Source organism: Sylvia atricapilla, chromosome 18, assembly GCF_009819655.1.
Source record: "Sylvia atricapilla isolate bSylAtr1 chromosome 18, bSylAtr1.pri, whole genome shotgun sequence".
Lineage (NCBI taxonomy): Eukaryota > Metazoa > Chordata > Aves > Passeriformes > Sylviidae > Sylvia > Sylvia atricapilla.
The window spans coordinates 8753001-8779315 of NC_089157.1; the positions used below are offsets into that span (position 1 = coordinate 8753001).

Sequence of the window (26315 nt, forward strand, 5' to 3'; positions counted from 1 at the left end):
GGGCAGCTGCCCCGTCAGGCGCTTCCCGGTGCCCACACCCCGGTGGGAAGGGGGTCCCGAGGGCTGGCAATTACCATCCGCTCCATCGTCCCACGCCGCCGGCCGCCGGCCCGGCCTGGCCGCGCAGCCCAGAGCCGCCAGGAGCAGGAGAAGGAGCAGCCGGGCCATGGCGGGGCCGTGTCCCCGCGTCCCCAGGGCTGCCGTGTCCCCCAGGGCCGGGCTGGGCAGGTGCCACCTCCCCGCTCCCGCTGCCGCCGCTCGCCGGGCTGCGCTCCCCGGCTCTGGCTCCCGCCGCTCCCGCTCCCCCTTTTCCAGGCTGGGGCTGGCACCGGGCCCGGCCGCACGCGGCTCCGGGGCTGATTGCAAACAGACCGCGGACAAGAGCCCGGACACACAGTCCCGCCGGGAATGCGGAGCGTCCCGGCCCGTCGCCGTGATGGAGTGCAGGCGGCACGGCCCCGGGGAGCGGGGTTCCCCCGTTCCCGCTGGGAATGCCGAGCATCCCAGCCCTGGCTGGCCGCAGGTGACAAAGCACAGGAGGCACGGTCCCACTGTTCCAGTTTGGAACACTGAGCATCCTGGTCCCATCCTGGCACAGATGGTGGCACCGTGCTGGGGCACGGTGTCCCCCCATTCCCATCGGGAACACAAAGCATCCCAGCCTCACCCAAGATGACAGCATGCAGAGGACAGCGGTGGGACAGCGTCCCCCAGATTCCACTGGGAACACAAAACATCCCATCCCCATCCTGGCCCAGGTGAGGGAGCACAGGCGGCACACACTGGCGTGCAGTGTTCCCCCATTCCCGTTGGGAACGTGCAGCAGCCCGGGACAGGTGACAGAGTGCAGGAGGCTCTAGTTTGAGGTGCTTTTATTCCACGTTATTTGCAGGCCCCGCGCCTGGGTCCGCCCAGCCCGGCCCGGGCGCTCCCAGCGCTGTGCCCCCAACCCCAGCACACCCAGGGGAAAAGCAACCGCAGCCCGGAGCCGGGCCTTGGGATGAAGCCTTTGGAAAGCCCCAGCGAGGGGCAGGGGGTCCCTGCCCCACTGGGGTCTGGGCAGTGCTGTCCTGGAGCAGGACAGGCCCTCTGGACCCCTCCCATGAGGGGACACGGGGCAGTGCTGTAACCAGTGCCCGCGGGATTGAACCAGAGCCCGCGGAGCCAGGGCTGGGGAGCTCCAGGATGGGCCTGGGGGTCAGAGGCCCTGTGAGAAGAGGGCTGAGCCCCTCCAGCATCCCCCTGCCCCTCTTCCCTGCCCAGCAGCGCCCAGGGCAGCCCCAGCTGGGGGCTGAAGGGAGGCTGGGGACAAGACCCCCGAGCCCCAGCTCCGGCCAGGACACGCTCCAGAGGGATGTGGGAAGGCACCAACTGGAGGACTGGCTCTCAGGGCACGAAGGAGGCGAGGTGTGTGCCCGAGTTACGTGGCTGCCCCGCAACCCTTCCCTGGGAGCCCAGCTGTGAACAGTGGGGGGACACGGCACCCAGAGGGGATGCTCCTCCCACAGCCCCCATGGGGTGCCAAAGCTCACCAAGCAGTGCCATGCTCGGTGTCCAGGGGTGCCTGTCCTGCTCTGGGAACATCACAGCCACCTGCCCGTGCTGCCGAGGCCAGCCAGTGCTGGAGCTGTCGGGATCCAGGCACTCAGGCAGGCAGGGAATGAGAGCAAAGCTGTGGGCAGGGAGATGCCAAAGCTGCCCTCTCCCCTTGGGTAGGGAGTGGGCATGGGCAGCTCCCTAAGCCCACCATCTCCCCCAGGGCAGGCTGGCAGGAGCTGAGGGTAGTGGGGGGCCAGCCCGGGCACGGGCTGAGGAAAGCGTTGGTTGTCCGGGCTGGGAGCCCCCAAAAGGGAGCGAGGAGTAAACTGGGAGGCTGGAGCCACCCGTGCCTGGCTCCACAGCCCGGGCTGGAAGCTGAAGGGAGGAGAGGGAAGGGACAGGCGCCGCTCTGGGTGGCTCTGGGCAGGAGCAGGGCTAGGAACGGGGCAGGCTGCACATCTCGCAGTGGTCCGTGCCCGGCTGGTTCATGAAGGTGCAGTGCTGGCAGGGCCACATGGCCGCGGCCACGGCGTGAGACGAGCCCCCCATGGCGCCGTATTCCTGCAGTCCCGGGAGCGGGACACCCACCGTGCCTGCGGGAGAGAGCCCGGGGCAGTGCTGGGATCCTGCTGCACATCCCACCCTGCTCAGCCCTGCCCCATCCCTGGAAATACACTCCAGGCCAGGCTGGACGGTGCTTGGAGCAACCCGGTCTGGTGGAAGATGGCAGGGGGGTGGGATGAGCTTTAAGATCCCTTCCAACCCAAGCTATTTCAGGATCCCATAACAAAGGAACAGCTTCCTCCCCACGAGCCTCCAGTAGCTTCTGTGGCAGCTTGGGAGAAGCTCCACACAACCCCCAGCCAGCTTTGCCAAGGGACTCCCCTCCTCTCTGAGGGACACCCTGCCCCAGGGACCCTCCTCTTACTGCAGAGCTGCTCGATGGTCGCCCACTGCTCCGATTTTTTCCAGGTCTGTGCAAGCTCCTCATTTTTGGTCCTCACGGCTTCCAGCAACAAGCTGATGCTGTCCTGGAAATCACAGGTGGGAAATGAGCACTGGGGACCCCTCCAGTGCAAGGCAGGACCCTGAACCTAAGCTGTTCCCCCTTTCCTGACATCCTTGGGGTGCCCTAGTTTATCCCTCTGCTCCCCAGCATCCCAACATCCCAAAATCTCCTTTCCTCTGCTTTCAGCAGGTATCCCCTACCCCTGCAGGACATTGTCCCTGCACTGAGGGCCAGTTTAAACTTCCAGAGGTGCAATGTGTCCCTGCTGGAGCACTCCAGCCCCCATCCCTGTTCCCATCCTGATCTCCAGCTGCCCACGGTCATCCCGGCTGCCTCGCACATGCGCAGCCTCTGGCCAACACAGCCCAGCTGGATCTCACCGGGGAGCTCCGCCAGGCCCCGGTGCCCGGCCAAGGGCAGCAGAGCTGCACAGCCAGCACCTCGCTGGCCTTGACTCCTGGGGGCTCTGATCTCCGTATTGTTCCCACCAAATTCCTGATTCTGAGATAATTTTTAAAACATTTCCAGCTCTGGGAGCCGCAGCCAAGTTGGCTCTGGGATCATGTGGACAGCCACCCCCCTCAGAGCTCCCAGCAGCTCAGGGGTTTTGTGTTTAGAGTTTATAAAAGGTTTTAAAACTCTTTAAACCTTCTCCCGACAGCTTGGTCGGGAAGAGCCAGCACAAGGCCCTGCCCAAGGTCATGGGATGACAGGACTGTCCCACTTGAGGGACCCCTGGAGGGGCTGAGGGCCCTGGGATACGGGAGGTGGTGTGGGGACAATTCCCTCCCAGCCCCGTTACGTACCCGCAGAGGCATGACCTCGTTTGTGACCAGGAAGAGGAGCAGATGGAAATCAGAAATGATGTCTAGGAAAATGGAGGAAGTATTTTGGGACAGGTACGTGGCCAAACTGTGGAAATCCTGGGGAGAGGGGACAGTAATGAAGAGAAGTCAATTCCTATTTGGATCCACTAACAGATATTCCTGTCCCTCTGGCTATCATCTGCAATGTGCAGGGATATTCCTAAAATCAGATCCCTGCCTGGCTGTCTGACTCCCAGCTAACAGCTTCCAGGAAAAATGATCTCTGGACCAACCCCAGCACCCACAGAGCTGATCTCAGATCCAAGAGCTGCTGAGGGGGAGCCAGGCAACTCCAGCCTTGTTCCTACAGGAAAGAGGGAGAAGAGGACAAACCAGCTCCTTCTCCCCCATTCTCTGCCTTGGCCTCTTGCAGGAACAGCTTTCACTGCTTAAAGATTCCAACCAGGAAGAGAAGGCAGCACTCTGGGAGCAGGAATAGACCCCAGTCTCAGCAGGTTTGTGCTGTCACCACGGGGCTGGAGGCCTCTGGCCCCTCTGGAGCTGCCTGGCAGGCACAGGGAGCTCTGATCCCATTCTGGATCCAGTGGGAGCTCAGCAGCAGCCGGCACTCGGCATTGGCATGCAGACACTGCTCCATGCAGGAATGGCCTTGGCAAGCTGAGCTGGGAAGGGGTGACTTGAGGGCACAGCTGTCCCTCTGCAGATGTCAGTGAGCACGAGGAGGCAGAGCCCGTCCCTGAGGGACCCAGCTCTGTCAGGAATCGCCCCTCACCTGAGTTTCTCCCAGCACATCACGGTTCTCGATGGGGAATGGATTTTGAGAAATAGAAAAAGTGTAGACTGGATCCTTGGGGAAAGTTGTAGTAATCTAAAAGGAGAAAAAAAAAAAAAATTAAAAAAAAAAAATGATCAGAGACTAGTGGGATATGGGAAGCAAGTCCAAATAGCTGAGAACAGCCACGGCTATGGTCCCAGCTTAGCCAAACAGTGACAGATCCTGCAGGGATCTGATGGCCCTTAATTTAATTTTAAAGCCTTCCATCACCACACCCCTTGGCTCCCTTTCTAAAGAAGCCAGAGGAACATGATGAGTTTGGTCCTGACAGATGCCATGGAAAGCATCCCTCTCTGCACAGGTCACCAGGATACAGCAATCCTGGCACAGCTGTGCCCTGTACCAGGCAGCTGCTGCTGGAGGGAAGCCCTGGGAGGATCCCAATGCATGTTCCACCCCTCTGTTTTCATCTCAGTGACACCCCAGGTACCCCAGGAACAGGTGCCTTCACTTCTGCAGGAATTCCTGTGCTCTGGCACTGCCTGTGCCAGCAGCAGCTGGACCAGAGAGGCTGCTCCAGGTGGATCTAATGGTTGTTGGCACCATCTCCAACTCCAGCAATATCATCTGGTATCCCAATTATTTGCTTTCCTGCGTTCCATGCCGTAACTTTGTTTCCCAGCCCCCGGGGCTGAGCAGTGCCGTGCCTGGCAGCAGCTCTGCTCTGGCCAAGCCGTGCCTGGCAGCGAATTCCCTCCTCCAAGAAAAGGCATTTCTGGACAACCTGCTGAGTCACTCAAAGGAGATAGATCCCTAATTGCTGCTCTGGAGTTTCCTCATTAGGCAGTGCCTGGGACATGGGTCCATGGGGCTGCTACTTCCCGGCCATGTGGCTCTGGGCCAGCTCAGAGCCCTGATAAGGCACCAGGCAGTGCTTTCCTGGAAAACAAATGTGTTCCCTGGCACCACACCGACCCTACAGAGCAGGGCAGCCACCTCCCTGCTAGGAATGCCTGGCAGCAGCAGGCAGAGGAGGATAATCTGTCTCAGGAGTCCCTTCCCCTGGGAATTTCAGAGGTGGGTTAGGAGTTTGCTGCACTCTGACCATCTCCTGTGGGAAGCAAACACGTGCAGGGAATACTCACGTCTATGATGAGGTACTCGACCGGGAGCGGGCGAGCCAGCTGGGTGATCTCGTTCCCAAACTTGTCTATGTCCTGGAAGAAAAAGAGTTGGATTATTCCTGAGCATGGAAGTGGTGTAAAGCCCAAGGGTTCCTGCCCTGGAGATGCTCATGCAGAATCCTGGACTCTGGGCGATCACTGAGGGTGTGGAAAAGAACCTGGATGGGTGGTTGCAAGGCTGCCTAATTCCCTGCTGCTCCCTGGGTCTGGAGATCTCTGTAATTCCAGCATCTCCGGAATTAGGATCTCTGTTTCCTTGTGAGCCAAGAGAGCGCAGGGTCACAAACCACCTTGGGCTTATCTCCCACTAGAGAGAGGCCTGGAATTATCCAAGGAGTACAAAGGTGGGATTCTACTCCATGATTCTTGTAGGCAGGTCCCTTCCAACCCCAGGTATCTTACGATTCCATGATTTTAAACACCATTTAGACAGCAGCTCCATCTTAAAGAGAGGGACAAGTCACCTCTGCCTCTTCAGCCAAGGCAAACCAGCCTTTCTGCAAGTCCAGGAATGCCTCAACCAACTCTTCATCTGGGAATTGGGAATCCGGGCACTTTCTCATACCCAGACCCTTGGAACCAGCACATCCCACGGCGTAAACTTGTTTTGCTTTGCCAGACGAATGGAACATAAAGTTTAATTAGGCAGACAAACGGCCAGCATATGTTCATTAATCATAACCTGACAATTAGACGTGATTGATGTCAAACATGCCGGGTTCAAACGCCGCTTCGGAGATAAATCCCGGAGAACTGACACTTTTCATTAAAGATTCCGTACGAGAGGGTTGTGTTTTCTCCCTAAATCATCACTTAACGTGGCATAAATCATTCATGGAGCCCCACATAAATCATATGCCCGTAATTCCCAGTCAGGGACGTTGTACTGGACTTTCTGTGGGCTCTCAGTGGTGGAAGCTGGATTCAGAGCTGTCACCCCCAAAGGCTGCAAGTCCTTTGTGTAGGATGGGAGCAGCATCCCATGGGCTGAGCCAGGGAGCACCATGCAGGGCTGACTCCAGGACTCCCTCCCCTTTCTCCCAGCCGTGTTTTCTCCCGGAGAACACCACTCCCCCGCTCTCCTTGGTGTTTACACAGCACAGCTTTGAGGAGCAGCAGCCAGCACCATCCCTCTCCCAGTCAGACTCGCCCCAGCAGGCTCCAGCACGCTGCTCCCCTCCAGGCACAGCCCCCCTTCATGACCCCCTCCTCAAGCACCCGCTGTCCCCAGCAACTGTTCCCTCTGTAAAAAAAATCTCCCTTCCAGTCTTTGAAGCTCCTTTGAAAGGCAATCCCGATAAGGATCTTTGCTCCTTGCACATGACAGGTTGTGGCCTCAGATCTCTCTGGCTCTGACAGGAGCAGGAGGAGCCGTGGAGCCTTTTTTTGGGAGATCACAGGACCCCAGAGCCAACCTGCTTCTAGATCTCAGTGATACCACAAGAGGCAGGAATCAGATCCAATCAGCTTCCCGAACACAACTCTGCCACTGCATGAAGGGACCTGCAACAACTCATGCATAATTAGCCCATCTGGAATTCATTTTCCAATCTCATTAAGTTCTAATATGCTGAAACATTTTTCCAGCACCTGTTGGCTTTAATCTCGCCCTCTGGGGATTTCCACGTTAAATGCCTGCTTTTTCATGGCATGCTGCTGAGGCCTCCAAGACATCCATAGACTGGAACCTCATTCCCTCTGAGCCGAGGACATGTCCTGATCCTGACAGGACAGTCACCCAAATCCCAACATTCCTCTCCCACCACGATGATTATTTAATTATGTTTTAAAGGCCTTAATGAACATCAAGTTGGGATTGTTGGGAGAAAGATCTTTATCCTGAGCTTGGCATCACCAGGACCCTCCCAGTACCCTGGTATTGCTGCAGCCTGAGACCTCCAAAGCCCAGTGGCACCAGCTCCAAAGGGAGGCCAGGAAGGGGTTAATGGAGCAAAGACCATTTGGCTTCGGGACAAAAATCCAGCAGCAAGGCCTGGAGGGTCTGGACAATGCATCATCCCAGTGGAGATTGCATCAAGGTTGGGATTAGAGCCCTTCAACCCACTGTTCAGAGGCAGGAGCTGCACAGGGATGAAGGTGAACAGGGAAAAGGGTGGGAACACAGACACCTCGGCAGGATGGAAACACTTCTGGGTGGCCTCAGGATTATCCGTGGAGGGTGAGGAGAGCAGCCAAGCGAGGAGCCTGGGGAGCTGCCAGCCAGGAGGGAGGCTCAGTATCCATGTCCCAGGACAGCCGCGAGCATCCCACGCTGTCACCATCCCATGCTGCGAGCATCCCGCATCCCACGCCGTTATTCCCGACCTGCTCCCTCTGCTGAAGGCACGGCGGAGCTCGGCAGCCATCTGTCCTCCCCATGTGTGAATAAATCCCAGCTTTGCTCTTCCCTCTGCTGACTTCCAGGCGCTTTCCTGGGCAGTCCTGCCCCTCTCACGGGGAGCGCGGCTGAGGCGCACAAACGAAGCCACTTCTCCAAGAGCAAGTGACAGGTCAGGGAGAGTTGAAACCCTTCCCAGGAGACTCCTGCTGAGCTAATCCAGCATCCTCCTCCCCGGAGCAGCTGGGACATTTAAGGCTAAGGCGGCTCATGAGCTGGTGGGAGGGCAGCCAGGGAAGTCCTTCCCAGTCAGTGAACACTCCCTGCAGCCTGGCTCTCCCTGGGGGAAGGATTTCCAATGCCATGGTAGGACAGGCAGCCTCAGAGGTCCTGCTGGGCTCTAATAAAAGCAGGACCCTGGCTCGGGGCTGTCCCAGGGAGGGATGGGACACGTGTCACTCGTGCCAGGCCAGGGCTCAGACGTGGCTCAGCTGCAGGAGAGCTCAGAGCACGTGTAAGACTCGAGGGCAAAGGGCTCTTGCACAACACTTGTAGCGGGCTTTTGTCTTACACCATCCCAAAGAAACTCTGGGGGAATGGTAAACCATCCCTAAGAAACTCTGGAGGCACATTAAACTATCCTAAAGAAACTCTAGGGGGTTGTTAAGACAGCTGGAAAATGCAATTCACTGCAGGATGACTATGACATAGTGTTTGAGCTGAGCTGTCACAAATACCTGTGATAAGAGACAAAGCCAGCCAGCCCCCAAATCCAATTATCCAGGAGTTTTAAAGCATCTGTAAAACATCAGGAATCTCTTCCCACAGTTGATGAAGTTAATGAACTCCTGGGCCAGTGGACTGGGAGGAGGTGACAGTAGGGACAGGGTGCAGCAGCCCCAGGGAGGGATTCCCCAACTGCACCCTGAACACTCCCTCAGTGTTGAATATCAATCCAAGGTACATTCTCAGTGAAATCCAAATCAATCCAGCTGTCTTCTAAAACCAGATGGTCAGAGGAGGCTGCTCAAGGACAGAAGACAGGATGGAAAATTGTGTGGAATATTCAGCCAGGCTCACCCTCATCCAGTTCAGAAACTGGGTGAAGTGGCCGCTCCAACAACCTCAGCTTCACTCACAGGGTCTTTATCCCAACCTGTGTCTGTGTTTGCACATCATGGATTCCTTCCTGAGCTCTGTGTGCTGAGCTGGCCAAGCAGCACGTGCTGGTTATGCCCTGTTCCAGCTGGAACCAGTGCTGAGCCCTGATGCTTCCCAGACACTCCTGGAGGCCAGGAGGGATGCGTTCTTCCTCCTGGCTAATCTTACCTGGGGAGGCACCTCAGAGCAAAGGAACTTGTTCTCACAGTCCCCAAACCTCTCGAGTTCCCCCCCACTGGAGCAGAGCTCTCTCCCTTTCTGAGCCAGGACAGCAACGGCTGTCAAAAGCCAACTGCACGGGGGTGGTTCCTCAGAGCAGCAGGCGAGGGGCCAACATAAAGGGAATGGTAAAGAAATACAGAAACCACCCAGCTGCAGGCCCAGGAAAACCACAGGACAATGCCAATGCCATCAGCTTTCCCATTTCCATGAAAGAATAGCAGCCCCTTTTCCCAATTCACAAGCCAGAGGTGAAGCCACCACGCTGCCCTAGGACAGATCCGAGTTCCACGGATCCTGCCTCACATCTGGCTGCTCTATAAATACATCCACACTCTACAAACATTGGCCTCCTGGTCCTCATCCCATTAGAATGAATTTGCAGAGTGCCTTTCATCCTAAAGGGCTTTTCAGATGAATGCTTGGATATTGTATGGGAATGCACATGGACTTTTCTTTGCACAGTCCCAGAGAAAACAGCAACTGCTCCGAAGTGCAGTTGAGGGGTCAGCACAGAGGGGAACCCCACATCACAGACTGGGGACAAAGGGAGAGCAAGGGGCCGGACCCCAAAGATTCCATCCTGTGCCACCAGATTCCTGCCACTCCTGGAGTTCACCGGGTCTCGGACACGGCTGTTGTCACCAGGATGAGGTAGTGTCTCTGATCTCAAGCCTTGTGCATTTAACAGGACCCCAAAGGTTTCCCAAGCCAGGAGTGACTAAGCTTTCCACAGATTTAAGAACATTCAAAAATAATTGAGAGATCTTAGAGCCAAATCTGCTGAAGGCTGACGGAGAATCCCACTCGGCAGGGCCATCCTCAAGCACTCCACGAAAAGGGCAATGAGGGAGAGAAGCTCTAAAACATGAAATCAGCTGCAGCCCGACCCAGTGAATCAGTAGATGATGGAAATTTCCACGGAAGGCTGGAGCCATCCGTTCCCATTTTGTTTATCTCCCTGCTTCAGATTAAAGATGGGAGTGAAGCCCTTCTGGGAACACCCACCGGCTTCCTGCTGCTCCCAGCACCCCGGGTGGGCCACATGTGGGCCACAGACCTGCAGGACCTCCTGTGAGGCTGCCCGAGTGTGGCACAGCCTGGGCTGCTCCAGAGCGGGATCAGGGCACGCCAGGAGATGATCTCATCCTCCTCACGTTCAGGGCCAACCTTTGCACATCCAGCTCCGCTGGATTGTAATCGGCCCCGGCTTATCAACTCCTAGGAGGAAGCTGCCTGCTCCAGAGAGAACAGGATTCCATCTGCTCTCCCTCTCCAGCACTGGATTCAGACCAGAGGTGTTCCTTGTTTCCAGGTGGGGTCAAGGCAAGCCAGCAGTCTGGCATTAAGGTGTGGAAACCAGCACTTCCCAGTGCCACATTCAGGGCATGCAGGAACACCCTGATCAGCTCTATTCCCGTTGCTGGAGCACAATCCCCTCATTCCACTCCTCCCAAACAAAGGCAGTTTTCCTTATCCTGTGCTCCTTAAAGGACAGCTTTACCACAGGCAGCACGAGCAGACAGGACAGGAAGGAGATAACTAAGGGGGTGATGGATGGCTAATTAGCCAGCGAGCAGTGCCATTAATTAACTCCTCTGTCCCTGCTCATGGAGCACCAGGAGCCCTGGGCTGGAGCAGCAGCACTATCAGCATCCACAGGGAGCCTGATCCAGAGTTCCCAACTTGGCCATGCAGGCACAGGAGGGGCTGAAGGGCTCCAGGAACAACTGGCAAGAGAATAACGACATTCCATCCTTCACCACCAACCCCAAAGTGCAGCAGGCAGGGACAGCAGTGACACCTCATGTCCTTCCAAGACCTCTCCTGAGAGCTGCCTCCAGCTCTGCACTCCTCAGCACTGGGAGGATATGGAGCTGCTGGAGAGAGTCCAGAAGAGGGGGTATTCATCTGGAATATTTACTTGGAGAAGTCCTCAGGGAGATCTGAGAGTCTCTTCCAGTGCCTAAAGGGACTCCAAGAAATCTGGAGAGGGACTTTGGACAAGGGATGAAGTGCCACGACAGGGGGAATGGCTTCCCACTGCTAGAGGGCAGGGTTAGATGGGATATTGGGAAGAAATTCTTCCCTGCGAGAGCGTGGAGGCCCTGGCACAGTTTACCCAGAGAAGCTGTGGCTGCCCCTGGATCCCTGGAAGTGTTCCAGGCCAGGCGAGACGGAGCTTGGAGCACCCTGGGATAGTGGAAGGTGTCCCTGCCCATGGCAAGGGTGGATGGGATAAACTTTAAGGCCTCTCCCAACCCAAACCATTCCACAACTCTATGACACCGAGTATTTTCGACCCGCTCCGGATGCACATTTTCCCTGCTGCTCCTCAGCATCAGTGCTTGGATGCAGGGGCACATCCTGGAGCTGCCCAGGCCCTCAGGCCTCACCTTGTAGAAGACATCAGGCACGTACTGCTCGCTGCTGGACTCCTTGGCGTAGCCCAGCTCCGGCGCGTCCCGGCACGGCAGCAGGCACTCGTCCCGCACCAGGGCCATGCACTGGTTCGACACCTGGTACCCCTCAAAGTGCACCTGGTTGTCGGGACCACCTGCGGGAGGAGAGGATGGTTAAAGATCCCAGGATCACCAAAAACAGCTTCAAGATGGATCTGTGACAGATCCACACGTTGTCACCCAGGCCAACGTCCTTGGACACCTCCCGGGGTGGGAACTCCGTCTCACAGCCCTTCCCATGAAGAAATTCTTCCTAAAAATGCTGCACCCTGGTGTAACTCCAACAGAAATGTCTGGAAGAGCAGCACTAAGGCTGGACTCGATGATTTTTGGAGCTCTTTTCCAACCTCAACAATTCCAAGACTCCACAATTAAACACAAGGCTAACAGTGATGAACACTAAGATGAAGCTGCTGGCGCTGCTGCATGGCAAGAATTCCCTTTAAACTCCACATTTTTATAACCACACACATTTCCACAACTATCCCAAGAGCACAGAGCCCAGGGAACAGCAGGAATGTTCTGCCAGGAGCTCCAAGGAGGAGGAACTGCCTTTTTGGGGGCACTGACAGCATTACCCTCCACTACCCTGCAGGTATCTCCTCCTTTTCCAAACAAAACTCAGGCATGCAGCTCCTGTGTCCCTGTTTCACTCCCAAGGATCCCTGAGCTGCAGATCACCTGGTCATGCCAAGCCTGAACAGTGTTTTCTCAGCTTGTACTGGATGGTTGGGTGGAAATCTGACATGGAAAATGGGAATTAAGAGTGTGGCTCATGGAAGGATCACATGCTTGGCGCTTTCATTTGGATAATGTAAGCAACATCAGGTCATGTGTCACTGGAGTACAACTGGAAAGAGAGGAGGGAGGCAGATGGTAGGAAAACGTTACTATTTCCAAAGCTATGGAATTCAGGAGGGAATAGGAATTAATCCATGTGGAGGATTTAAAGGCAAAGTTGAGGCAAACTATCCAAATACATTTCTGCAGCACAAAAAGAGGGACTCAAGTGTTTAAATAGAACCTGCTGGGCTGATTGAACAGAGGAGAATGAAATTAGCTGGAACAGCAAAGAGGAAATATTCCTTTTCTACCCTTTGATCTGTAACCTCAATCACTCACTGCTCCAGAACAAACACTCCTAGAAATTAAACATAGACCAGGACGGGGGAAGGCCTGAATGCAGTGTGTTTGCTCAGTAAAACACCTTGTTTAAAAAAAAATAAAATAAATATATATATACACAAAAAGAAAGATACAGATCTATATTTAATGAGAGATGGATGTGTTTAGCAGTCTGGAATGTACAGGCATGGGCCTGTTAACTAAAAAAAGAGCTTTTTCACTGAAAAAAGGCCCTGGGAACCCTTACAAAGCCAGGCTCAGGGCAGGCAATGTCCCAGCCCACTTTCACTTTTCACTCTGGATGTTATTTGGAAGTCATGAGGGTTTTTTCATTGTGTTAAACAGAGCCAGAACCAGCGATTCCGCTCCAGGGAAGGTTTAAATGAAGACATGTGTCATACCATGGAGAAGAACAGAGTGAACTGGGAACACTCCAGCCCTCCAAGCACATGCCAGTGTCCCTCCCTCCCAGCCCAGCCCATCTATGGTGCCTCTGGAGACTCCCTGAAAAGGGCTAAAACCAGAGGGTTTAACCATAAGCACTTTGCAGGAGCTTCTGTTTTACTCAGCCAAAAAAAATGTTTCCAAACATTTTTTTTTTCCCCTGACAGATTTTTTTTTTCCCCCTGTCAGGTTTCCCTGACAGCGACATGAGGGAGGTAAAGATCCCTCCTGAAGGAGGAACTAATCCATAACTCTGCAGTGTTGTGGTTCTGCACTGCTGCTTCCAGGCAACAGAATTTGGAGCTGAAGGATTTGAAACAAAAAGTGAGCAACAGTTGTTGCCCTGGCTGCAGGCAGAGAGTGATTTCTGGGTCAGAGAGGTGGGGCTGAGGCTCAAATAAGTCTCTTTAAACAGCTGTAGAGTAAAAATCAGGCAAATAAATAATGAGTGAGTAATTATAGAGAGGAAAAAACAAAGAACGAGGAAGTATTTTAATTGATAGAGCAAACCCTTTGTTAAACGGGACAGATGGGGAGCAGGACGTGGGATTTTTGGCATATTCTTCTACTAACAAGAGGTAATTCAGGTGAAGCCCAGAGGGCTGAGGCCAATCTGTACCTGTAGCCACAACTGTGACAAACTTGGATCCAAAGTGCCCATCGGGAGAGAGGCGACAGATGTTGGGCTGCTGGTTCTGGAAGTTGCCAGCTGTGATGCACTCCTCTGCACTCAGGAAATACGTGTCCTGAGGGGAGAGCATGGACTCCAATCAGCCAAAGGACAAGGTGACGTAGCCCAGACCCATTTCCCTGGGCTGCAGCCAAGGAAAACGACCAACACCCCAGGAAAACACGCTTTCGTGGAAAGCTGCTGCGGAGCTTGGGACAAGAATGTGACCTGTCAGCTCCCCAGCCCTGGGCTGGCTCAGGACTGTCCCACCCACCTCTACACACCTTATTTTTTTTTTTTTTGTTTTTGAAAAATCAAGTTTCACTTTCCAAATATGGACATCAGTGAGTTTACAAGGACAGGAAGCTGAGGAGGTCGAAGTTTGAGCCACGTATGTGTCACAAAGCCCAGCCCATAGGAATATCCTGAGTCACTCTGCCTCACTGGGTTTCTCCCTCACATGCCCCTCCACTCCCTGGAGTTTTCTTTGTCCTAAAAAGGGCAGGGATAGATGGGATTTTGGGGAGAAATTCTTCCCTGTGAGTAGGGTGAGGCCCTGGCACAGGGTGCCCAGACAAGCTGTGGCTGCCCCTGGATCCCTGGAAGTGTCCAAGGGCAGGTTGGACAGGGCTTGGAGCACCCTGGGATAATGCCCATGGTGGCACTGGATGGGCTTTAATAAGGTCTCTTCCCACCCAAACTATCCCATGATTTCATGAGCACAATTTCCTCAAAGCAGGAGTGTGGAGGGCTCCAGCAGCTCCGCCTGCTTCCCAAACAGTTCAATCCCTAACATATCCAAGGGTTCCAGCTCCTTTTCCTTCAGAAGTGCCTGGAAAACCCCACCTCCCAAGAATTCCAGTGCTACCTGCAGCCCTGGCTGTGCTCTCTGCCTGGCACAGGAGCTGGAATTCATTGGGAATTCTCTGGGTCACACCTGGATCTCACCTTGTTCCTGCTGTATCGAACGGTTCCTTTCCGTGTGTCCTCTGAGACCAGGTCAGTAAATATCCAGCCGACCTACAAAGGGGGATGGAGAATGCTTTAAGGAAGAAAAAAAGATTAAATAAAAAGAAAAGAAGGAAAGAGGAAACCAGAAGAGCTCAGCCATTTTCTGCTCACAGGACACGATGTTCTTGGCTCCTCTCAGCCCTGTGCACACTGCCTGCAGGGAATGGCTCTCCCAGCTGTGCTGGGCTCCTTGGAATCCCATTTCCAGGAGTAGCAGCATGCCAGCTGGCCAGCCAGGGCACCTGCAGCATTAGGTTTCACTATGGAATATTTTTTCATGGAAAGATCTGGAGGCTGCAAGAGGCCTCTGTGCCACCACCTGCTCCCACCCGCAGCATTTCCTATGGAGAGTTTGGAGGGGGAATCCAGCACCCCTGGGTGACAGAGCAGCTCCTGTGGCCCCAATCTGACCTCTCACACAAACCCAGTTTGTGAGACTTCTGATTAAGAGAAAGCTCATAGTGGAGTGTGATTCATCCCAAACTGACTGGAGTCAGCACTGACCCCAGAAAGCACATTCCAGCTTTTTGTGGTGCAAACACACCTCGGAGGGAATCCTTTCACACACACGTGTGACACGTGTCCAAACACCTTGGGCTCAATCTTCCCACAGAGGTGTAACATGGACACACAGCTTGGGACGATCCCTCTCCAATCCCAGCTCCCACAGCATTAACTTTTCCAAGGCAGAACTGATCCCAACTCCCCCTGAGCCCAGGCAGACCAAACCCTGCACCCAGCACTTGCTGATGTGTTAAGTCCCATGGATTAAAAATATCTGATGGGAAACATGAAAATAAATAACACACAGAGAAGTTTTGCCTTCAGCCTCTGGCGAGGGGTGGGATCTTATCTGGGAGAACAAAGCCCTCCCCAGATGTTTACAGTCTGCACTGAGCCTTCTCCCAGGCGGGTTTTCTCCAGCAAGTCAAATCATGTTTGTGTACATCCCATTCCTGGCATTCCCACCATACCAATGCTGCTCCCAAACCGGAAAACATCAGCGCAGGTTGGAGGGATGTCAGGAAATCAGGGAATCCTGATGGGATCACTGCAGGCTGGAACTTGCACCCCTAACCCCACACACCACTGACTCCCTGCAGCACCAAGGATGGGAAGACAATCCAAGGGCAGCCCTTGCTCCTGGAAACTGAGCACAGAGGCAGCTCCAGCTCTCAAACTAACACTTGCCAGGGAGATGCTCCCAGGAATGGCTCCTGTTGTAGGGCAAAGAAAGGCAAGATGGAGTTTGTGCTGCCTTGCCCCTGCTACTGCAGCCGCACAGCCCTGTGAGGGAAAACCCTCTGGATTTGGATTTCAGACCTAAAAATGTAACAGCTGCTGACACTTTAGCAAGATCTAGCTAACCTAGAGGGTCTTGGATAACCCCATGGAGCTGGAGAGAATTACTGATCACTTCCCTGCCACACGAGATCTGACACATTCTGACCTTTCTCAGGCCGAGCTTTGCCGCGATCTCATCCACAACCTCGGCTTTGGGATCTTCCAGGATCTCCAGGCTGTTCTGGGTGCCAATCTGCAGCAAAGTGACACTAGTTAGTGACACAGAACTGGGGAATACCAGTACAGCCACTCTGGGCAGTGAAACAGAGGATGGAAGCAGAGGTCTGGGCTTCCCCTCGGGCATCACCGCAGACTGGTGTCACCCCAGAGACCTCCCTGGGCCACTCTGCTCTCAAGCCACACTCCCAAGGATCCATTTGTTCCTCTTCCACTGGCAATCTGTTGGATTTTACTTGGCAGCTGAGCAGAAACCATGAGGAGGAAGGAAATACACAAGGAGCACTCAGCTGAGGAGTGGTGCTGTGCCCCACCTAGTGGGGATTCCGGCTGCTCCAGCCAAATCCATCCTCAGCCTCTCCATCATTTCATCTTCAAATCATGTAGATGATTTGAGTGTAGACTTTCACTCTAATTAAGCTGCTTCAATTTTCCCAGAAAGCTGGTAAGGAACTGAAGAAAGGGCTGCAACTGTTTTTTCCTAGCACAGAATCTGCTGGAAAGCCAGGAATCAACGGAAAATTGAAAGTGAAATCTGCTGTTTCAGTCACCCTGGATTTAAATCATCCTAGGGTAAAAAACAACAAAAAGCAAATCTGGGGCTTAAAAATCTTTCTGTGGCTGCAATAGACTGTGAGGTTAAGGAAATAAATCATGTCCTCTTTTCCTCAGGACAGTTTTCCTTGGGAAGCTGCAGCTGGAAATACCAAACTAAAAAGGTGTTTGTGTGTTCCCTGATTCTGAGTCGGCACTGACGGCCCTGGGTCTCACATCCCTTCTCAGGACAGCTTTCCTTGTGGACCTGCAGCTGGAAATAGTGTGTAAGGTTTTCCAAATTAAAAATGTCTGTGTGTTCCCCAGTTCTGAGCGGGTCTCACCTGGGGGGGTTCATAGATGGCCGCCACCTCCGCCCGGATTCCCAGCGGGATGTCTTTGTGCTCCGTGTACCGGCCGTACAGATACCCCAGATGTTGGTTCCCTGTCTTCCTCCAGAAGTCTAGGAAGCGATCTGCAATTGTGTGGTTCTCAAACATGATGTTGTCAACATGCCTGTATTTCTGTTTGACAAAGTTCAAGCGTCAGGCCGTCCTCTGCTGGCTCGGGTCCCTTCCCAGGACACACACCACCCTCGGGAGCTGGCTCCTGCACAGCAGGGCTGGGGGAGGCTGGGGGCTCCCTCCCTCTTCCCCCTGCTCAGCTCCCACCCCTCAGCACTGCCTCCTGCTCAGGCTGGAGCGTGGGATGTGCTGAGCACCCCCACAACCTCGGGGGCTTCACTGGGACCTTCGCCCCAACAGCCTCTGCAGGGAAAAGGACACTGAAATTTAAGAGGAAACAAGCAGAACCTGAGTGGCCTTTTGGATCCCATAAGGAAAAACAGTAGGATTAATCACTAGGATTCATCACCAGTGCTGCCAGCTCAGTCCTCGTGCTGGGAGGAAATTCTGACCCAGGCCATTTTGGAGCCCGTTTTGCAAAGGCCTGAAGACCTGGACAGGCTTGCCCTGACACCTGGAAGCTTTGTGCTCCTGGCTGGCTTTTTTGGAAGTCACCTTTCCCAAACTAAAAGCCAGATGCCCTGGCAGGTGCCCGAGCTCCTCTCACCTGTCGGTTGAGGGTGATGGCGCTGGGCTGACACTTGGTGCAGATCCCCTCGGGCCAGGGAGGGTGTCCCTCACACCCCGACTTGATCTTACAGCTGATGTTCTCCAGGGCTACAAACTTCCCCCTGGGAGATGAGGGAGGAGAAAGGGAGAAGAGAAAGAGAGGGGAAAGAGGAAGAGGGGAGAGAAAGAAACAGGGAAGAGAAAGGGGAAAGAGAAAGAGAAACAGGGAAAAGAAAGAAAGGTGAGAAAAGAAGAGGGAGAAGGAGGAGAAGGGGGAGATGAAAAGGAAGAGGGGGAAGAGGAGGCTGCTGTTAGTACAGTAAATGCTTTTTGAGCAATCATTTCTGGAGCGTGTGGGAAGCAAGAGACTGTAGCACCACAGCAAACTGTCCTTTCATGTGCACAAGGCTTCCTAGAAAGGGAAATTCCCTTCAAATGGAAGTCTCATGGACTTGTGCTGCATCTCCTAAAGAAATTTTAAAAGTCTCAGTGGTATTTAGGAATAGCAGGGAGAAGATTACATTTTTGTGTAACTTAAGTCCACCAAGTCTGAGAAACAGGCTTGGAGCTTGGTATAATTAGGGAACTTCTTTCCTTCCACCTGGCCTTCCCTCCCATCAGGAGTGTTTCCTGGAAGGAATAATATTGCCACTGGAAAAGGAAAAACAGAAATAAAATGGGGACATAAAATAAAAAGACTGACTTAATGTTTCCCTCCTGCCTTTTCCTTTCATTCTCAACTTTTTGAAGTGTTTTTTTTTCCCTCCTCCATTTGCGATTCAATCCTCGTGTCCAAATTGAGATCTGTCTGTACTTTCATTTGTGTTAGAAAAAACCCAAGCTCCAACCAGATTCCCTTAAACCCAGAGATTTCCTTACTTGTCTGCCCCTCCAGTCAGCTTCCTGATGTAGGCATGGAATGACATGTGCTTCACAGGAGGCTCCAGATGGTTCAAATAATCCTCATCGAAGGGCTGCCAAAAACACGGCACAGAGCAGAGCCAGGTCACACACCTGTCTGATAACACCCTGATCCCTCAGCAAATGCATGTTCCACACTCAACCCCGCCAATGTGGAAGCAATCAAGGAAATTCAGGCTCATTTTCAAGGCAGCTACTACTGGGATGCAAACAGTGGAACTTTACAACGGGGAGTTTTATGGTGGCCTCCTGCTCTGGGAACAGATCGGCCCCACAAATCAGAATCTCAACGGCAAAAAGCTTTTTCCTTTCAATCTCTACCAACACACAACGGGCCCAGCTGTTCCAGCGTGGCCAAGGACTCCCAGAGCACTTCCAGCAGAGAGGAACAGCCAGGATCTCCTCTGGAAGGGTGGCTGCTGCTTCATGCCATAAATTACACAACCCAGCGTGTTTGGAAGAGTCACAAAAGCTGCTTCAACCCGGATAATCGTGGAATGGTTTGGGTTGGCAGGGCTTTAAAGCTCATCCTATTCTACTCCCTGCCATGGGCAGGGACACCTTCCCTGTGCCAGGTTGGTCCAGGCCCTGTCCAACACTTTGGACACTTCCAGGGGCAGCCACAGCTTCTCTGGGCACTCTGTGCCAGGTGGTTAAAACTGGGAAGAACTGGGATCCAGGAGAGAGTGGACAAATCAAGAATATCTAGGGAAAAGTGAAGACTAATGGAGAATGGAGCTTTTTTTTAACCACTTTCTGTTAAACTCATTACTGCAGAAAACCAGCTTTAACCAGGGTCAACCTGGGGGCACAAAGGCCTTGAGCTTTAGTGATCCCAGAACCAGCAGTTCTGGCAGTTCACGGCAGGATTCCAGCCTGGAGCTGCCATCTCTTGGCAGGCAGCATTCCTAGGAAAAGTGTTCCTTCTGGGAGGAACTGGGGTGAGTCTGTAGCACCTTCCTGGGGCTCTTACCTCCAGTGGGACACAGTGCACACATTTGCCCAAGGGGCCGTGGCGACACCTGGGCAGAGAGAAAGAACAAGGGTTAAATCTCATTTCACTTGGAAATTGAAGGGGGAATAAATCTTATTTCATCATGGAAAAATCAGCCTGTAAACGTTTCTTTGGAGTAAGTTTGATGTCGGAGATCTACACCAGCTCTGAGCAATTCTCCACCCCCCACTTGGCAGGGTGATCTTAACAAAAAGCCACCCCAAATGTTCATCCTTTATCAGGCAGGGCAGGAACAACCAGGGAAGCCCGTGTTTATCAGGCAGATAAAGTCCTGCTGGGTAAAGTTACAGAGGGGAAAACATCTCCTTTTGTGGTGATTGCTTTAAAAAAATCCCTCTAAACCAACAAGAAAACATCCCCAGCCCCAGGTCAGTGCTGGTTTCCAAAGGAAGGGCCCAGGAGAGGAGCAGTGAGGTAGGGCTGTGGAAACAATGGATGGGATCCAGTTGCAGGAGGTTCATTTTTTAAGGATGTTTTGTGGCAGATAATGTACAGAAAGAGAGTTAAGTGCTGCTGAAGCACTCAGAGATTGATCCACACTCCCAAAGCCAGGAACCAGCCCAGACAACTCCTTTTATCCTCTACACTCTCCCCTGGGCCTCAGCTCCCTGCTATGAACAACTCCATCAATTCCTCTGAAAAATGTGGGCAAGTTCAAGGCAATGTTTCTGCCACAGAGTGGTGGGTTTGCCTTTACTGCTCCAGTGATGTGACATCCCATCATTTATGGTCAGCTGGGAAGGTCAGGGAGGATTTTCCACAAACTTCCTCATTGCAGCAGCACTGAAGATAAACCACGTGGAGGACAACCCCAAGGGGAAAAGGAAATCATTCTGCTTTAGCAGGAATTCGTGCCTTTAAAATTCTCCCTCCAACCTTTTCAGGAGTCTCATTCCAGAGGGTTCCAGCCCCAAGTACAGACATCAGGCCAGGACCCAACTGGGTCATTAACACTGAGCAGTAAAAGCCCCCTCCCAGCAGAGGATGTTTTAGCAGCACCAGAGCAGATTTTGGGCGGGTTTAACTCGTTGTTGTGTTATTTTTAGACAAAGAGAAGCTGCTTTGTTTCCCTAAGCCTCTTGCATGGAAAAGCTTTAGGAAATTGGACTTTGGTGCATTTTTGTGAGCAAAAGGAACTCCCTGGTTTCATGGAGAGGTCAGGCGGACACGTGATGAAGGGAAGCCAGAGCAGGCAGAGACCCAAGTCCCAGTTCCAAACCTCTGCCATTGGATACTTCCACTCCTTCCCTTCACTTCCATGTTTTCCTTTATGAGGACTGGCTGAATCTGAAGGCACAGAGTGCTCCTGCTTGGGACAGCAAATCCTGGAGTGGTTTGGGCTGGGAGGGGCTTTAAAGCCCATCCCATTGCACATCCTTGCCACGGCCAGGGACACCTTCCACTATCCCAGGGTGCTCCCAGCCCCATCCAACACTGGAATACTTCCAGGGATCCAGGGGCAGCCACAGCTTCTCTGGGCACCCTGTGCCAGGGTCTCCCCACCCTCACAGGAAGAATTCCTTCCCAAAATCCCATCTAACTCTGCCCTGGAAGAATGCAGAATGTTCACTCTAACTTAGAGAACTCCACGTGTTTTAGAAGCACAAAATCCAGGAGCACCAGGGTCTCCTCCATCAGAACAATGGTTGCTCTCAGTGAGTCCTTCCTGTTCAAATCCCCGGGATTTGGGCATCTGCTTCCTCCCTGGGCTCACCAGGACTCCACTGAACCTCTCAGGACAACAGCAGGGGCTGTTTTCCCTTGAGAATGTCCCCAGGGCGCTCAGGATGGAGTTCCCACAGTAATTTCCTGACTGCTGGGCTGGGCCATGACATTCCAGGCTCTGAGGAGACCCAGATCCATGGGCAGGAACAGGACCCAGCCTCACTTACAGCTGCTGGTCTCGGTTCCGGTAGATCTTCCCATCCTGCTTGATCAGGTACTGGTCAATCTCATCTTCCACCACCTGGGGGGCCCCCCCAGGCCGGGAATTTTGGGAGACAGAGGTGTCCATGGTCTCTGAGGAGGGGCCAGCTGGGCTGGAGGGATACAGGAACAGCATATCCCCGTGCCTGCAGGGTGGGAAACAGCACATGGGTAGTGGGAGACAACACCCAGGAAGCTGCAGCCAACTTCCATGGAAGAGCATGGAATGTGGCACAAATTCTAACCAGACCAGCACAGGTGGCACAGCTGGAAGCTGCTCCGTGAGCCACCTCTTCCTGCTTTTATTTGCAATAAATGCAAATCTTTCCATCAGGAGACAAAGATGAGGGGAAAATATGGAGGGGGGAGTGGGGACGAAGGAGTGAAAACAAGGATGTGGGAGAGAAAGCTGAGATGAGGTAGGGAAAGGAGGGTGAGGGAGGGAAAGCAAGGATGAAAGGGTGAAAATAGGGATACAGGAAGGTAAGTGGAGGGATAAGGCAGGGAAAGCTGGGGATGAGAGAGGGAAAGTGGGGATGAGGCAGGGAAAGCTGGGACAAAGAGGTGAAAGCAGGGATTAGGGAGGGAAATCCAGGATGAAGCCTCCCCACAGCAAACACACCCCAAGGAGTGACCCAAGGAACAGCCACCACATCTCCCGTGTCACTGTGACCCCCCATTCCAGCAGAGCCACCAAAGCCCTCCCTCCCCAGTCCCAGGAGTGACACTGGAAGCTGCTGGCATGTGACTTTTCCCATTTTGGAAGCTCCAAGCAGAGCCCCCCATCCCGGTGAGGACTCACTTGATCTTGAGCAGGTTGAGGGATTTGTTCTGCGCCGCCGTGATCTCCCCGGTCCTGTTCCGGTTGGTGTACACGGAAAAGCCATTATTCCTGAACCCAAATTCCTTGGCCACCTGCAACACAGGGAAAAAGGACAAGGTGTGAGCCTCCTAAAAGGGGCTCAGAGCCAGAGCTAATCCCAGAGAACTTCTCCTCCAGAAATTCAGCTCAATTCACCCTCATTCCTGAGCTCAGGATAACAAGAGATGGAAACACCTGGAAAAACAAGCGATGGATTAAACCAGGAGCTTGAATAACTTAATCAGAACTGTCTCTGCCTCACACAACACAAATACAGAGTTTCAGAGCTACAACCAGGCAAGCACTGGGTGACTGGAGGAGGAAACTTCTCCATTATTTCCTTGCTCCAGCTGCAGCAGCACACACCACCAAGTCATTCCCATCCTCCTGTGACCAGAATTCCCCAATCTACACTTTCACCTCTGTGGATCTTTGGCCCTCAGCTCCATTCCCACCTCTCAGTTGCTTCACTCAACCTCTTCCTGATGTTCTGTCCAGTTTTCCCCCTTTTTCTCCTCTCTCCCATGGAATTCACTCCCACAACAGCCCCCCTTCAGACCCCAGGCAGGTTTTCCCAGCTCAGATTAAGTCTGGTTTACTTGGAACCACTCCAACACCTCTTCCCAGCAAAAATAATTTGCACATTTGGCCCCTTGAGAACTTCCTAAGTTTAAAAGTGGTGTTTAAAGTTTGTTTATTTGCCAGGTTTTGCCTTAAATTCTGAAGTGAAAGGCCTTTATTTTTGTTCATAAAAACAATCCAAATGGCTTTGGTCGGAGTCAGGGACGGGATCCTGCCCACAGGACAAATCTGATGAGCCACGAAGAGCTGTCACATGAGCACAGCCATGAAAAGCAGGTTTTTTTCCTGTCAGCTTGGCCGTGATTTGCAGCACTGAGCGATCCCTTTGAATGGGACCCTTTCACAGGGATCAGCTCCCGCTCCTCAGGCCACAGAATTCCATTTTGGGGGGCAGACAAACCCCATAACACACTGACAGCTAGTTCCTGACCCTGAGCACACCCAGAGTGACTTTTTGGGTGCTTTCTCCCAGGATGTGCCACAGCAGACAGGCAAGATTCTCCAGCCCTTTATTCCCTGAGCACTTCTGGAGCAGATCCAGGTTAATTCCTGGTATGGAAGCAGCAATCTGACACCTCTCTAATTACAGCTGTCCCCTTAAACACCAAACCCAGCCCCTGGGTGAACATTCCAACATTAAAATCCACAGTACAGGTAGAACAGACCTGGATTTAGATAAAACACAGACCTCAGGTGGGAAAATTTCCCACTTTCCTCTTCCAAGCAAACCCTGCAGCAGGAAATAAACCCAAACACGTCTCTGCTCCAGCTCAGCCAAAGGACAGAGCCTTCCCCAGACCAACAGGCAATTCCAGGTGCTTTTGTCCTGGCAGGAAGTGTTTTCCAGCCTGATTGTTCCCTGGGGTAACCTGAGCACTGGAAAGCAGCAGCTCGTTCTGCACAGGCTCCAGAGATCCTGGAGGCTCCTCTTGCCTTGGCTGAGGCTGCTCAGAGGCTGCAGGGAGTGACCCTGAGCCAGCCCTGAAAAACACCAGGATTTTTCCTGGCCAGGTGGGAATGCTGTCAGGGAATGCTGTCCTGTCTGGGCCACAGCTCCAGACAAAGCTGTGACTCACAAAGGGAAGGCTTCCACCTGCTCCCATTCCCTTCCCTTCAGGAATACACGTCATGCAGCAAAGAACCCCCAGTCTGAGGGTTCCAGAGGAATTCCAGGGCAGAAGCAAAGGGAGAACTGCTCACTCCTGAAGAACACAGAGCAGCTGCCTCACAGCAGAGCCAGCCCCATCCAGCATATTCCCCTCATCCCCTCCCCAAGAGATTCCAGGGGCTCCTGAGATCTCACCCCATCCCTCCCTGGCTCTCTCCAAATCCATACTGGAAAACCAGGAGCACATACAGCACATCCAAACAATATTCCAAGCCCAAATCCAGCAGCTGAACTAGCCTGGAACCTGCCTGGAGCAGGAGGTTTGACCATCCCACAGCTTCCCTTCTGCTTCCCAGCTGCCACTTCTTTGGGAGAAACCCAAAAAGTCTTTCCCAGGAAAGCTCCCAGCCCAGGAAGCCCTGACAGAGAAGCTAAGGAAGTTTTGGGGTTTTTTTTCTGTAGATTTGTGATTTTTGCTCTGGAACAACACAAGCCACACCAATCAAAGTGTGTTTTTCCACATGGAATGCTGTCCCTCGCTGCTGCCAGGGTGGTTAAACACGGATCTCCCACGGGACAGAGCCACGGGAGCCCTGCCCCATCCCATGACAAGGCACTGTGGATCCTGGGGTACCTTTTTGAGGAACGTTGCCACCGTTTCTCTCTTTGTGGCCGTGATTCTCTTCACTCCCTCGGGCGACTGCACACGGATAATCTGGGAACGAGGGAACACCGGGTCAGGGAGGGGGCACAGAACCCACCCTGAGCCCCCAGCCTGATGTCCCCCACTCCTCCCTCCTGTTCCCATCTTCCACAGGGCCTGGAAATCCCCAGGAGAGCAGTTCTGGGTCAGCGCTGGGTGATGTCTGTGGGCATGGGGGAAATCATTCCAATGCTCCGGGCCCTTGGCAGGAGTTGGCTCCAAGAAAAACACCTTTGGCCAAAGCTCTGACCTCAGAAGTGGAATTAGACCTTCAGGAGGGTGGATGGGACCTTCCAAGGGGAGTTATTCACACAGGCACCGGCCCAACTGGTGTTACTGGGCACTGCACTGGTCGTGGCTGAGCCCCGGTGATGAGGGAGAGAGACACGGGGCTGTAGCTGCTCCGGGGAAACCTGAGCTCCTGGACGGCAACAACTGCAGATCCGGGGGGACCGGGCCAGGGCAATCCTCCGGGGACAAATGTAAATATCGGTGTCCCCGGAGCGCTGAGGGACAGGAGTCGCTCTAAAGGGGACGCTCAACCGCTCCTGTGTGACACGGGGACACGGGCACGGGGTGGCGTGTGCGGGGAGGGGGACACGGGCAAGGGAGAGCCACGGGAGGGGACACGGGAGCTGCCCGTGTCCCGCCGTCACCCCGCAGGAGCTACTTTCCACTCTCCCAAGTTCCCTCCCGGGCACAAGCCCACCGGGCCGGGGCCGGGAGCCCTTCACCGGAGTCAGCAGCCCCTTCTCCTCCCTCCCCGAGCCCCCCGCCCGCGGCTGAGCGGCACCGCGGGGTCCCGGCCCCGACCCCCGCCGGGAAAACCACGGGGGACCCTCCCGCGCCGCCGCTAAGGGGGCTGCCCGGCCCGGACACCGCCGGTCCCGGCCCCGGCCCCCCGGCCCGGTGCCCCGTCCCGGCCCCACAGGAATCTGCTGCCTCATCGCCCCTCCCCCGGCCGCACTCACAATCGTCTCGGCCATGGCGCTGCCCGCGGGCCCGGGGCTCACCGCGCCGCACACACACGGCTCGGACCGGCCCTTCCCGCTCCGCTTCTCCCGGCCCTTCCCGGCCCTTCCCGGCCCTTCCCGGCTCCTCCCGGCCCGGCCCGCCGCCTCCCGGGACCGGCCCGCCCTCGCGCCCGCCCCCCCCGGCCCCGAGCCCCGCCACCGCGTTCCGCCGCACCAAGGTTCCTACCCCGGCGTCACCACCAGTCTCCCCCCCCATGTTGCCTCGGTGTCACCGCCATAATGATCCCCCATGCTGCCTCGGTGCTACGGATACAAGTGTCCTCCCGCCGCTG

At 54.2% G+C, this 26315-nt stretch overlaps 1 protein-coding gene across 1 annotated transcript; it reads right to left on the reverse strand.

Moving 5' to 3' along the window:
- Window positions 1–855: 855 nt before the first annotated feature.
- NPLOC4 (NPL4 homolog, ubiquitin recognition factor) lies at window positions 856–26126 on the reverse strand. Its single transcript, XM_066332300.1, has 17 exons — window positions 25981–26126; window positions 24941–25021; window positions 22557–22669; window positions 21721–21900; window positions 19787–19835; window positions 18772–18866; window positions 17891–18014; window positions 17164–17343; window positions 16215–16301; window positions 14702–14773; window positions 13703–13829; window positions 11449–11609; window positions 5296–5367; window positions 4148–4243; window positions 3355–3471; window positions 2468–2570; window positions 856–2132 (listed from the first exon to the last, which is right to left on the reverse strand). Exons 1-17 carry the CDS (start codon window positions 25993–25995, stop codon window positions 1975–1977), a joined length of 1830 nt encoding a protein of 609 aa, XP_066188397.1. The 5' UTR covers window positions 25996–26126; the 3' UTR covers window positions 856–1974.
- Window positions 26127–26315: the final 189 nt, after the last annotated feature.

Bases quoted from the DNA above. Each gene is read 5' to 3' on its own strand.
- NPLOC4 (XM_066332300.1), bottom strand. The intron at 21,901-22,556 runs GTGAGTCCTCAC...CCCACCCTGCAG, and splicing joins CTCAACCTGCTCAAGATCAA to GCACGGGGATATGCTGTTCC. The intron at 5,368-11,448 runs GTGAGGCCTGAG...TTTTTCTTCCAG, and splicing joins TGCCTGATGTCTTCTACAAG to GACATAGACAAGTTTGGGAA.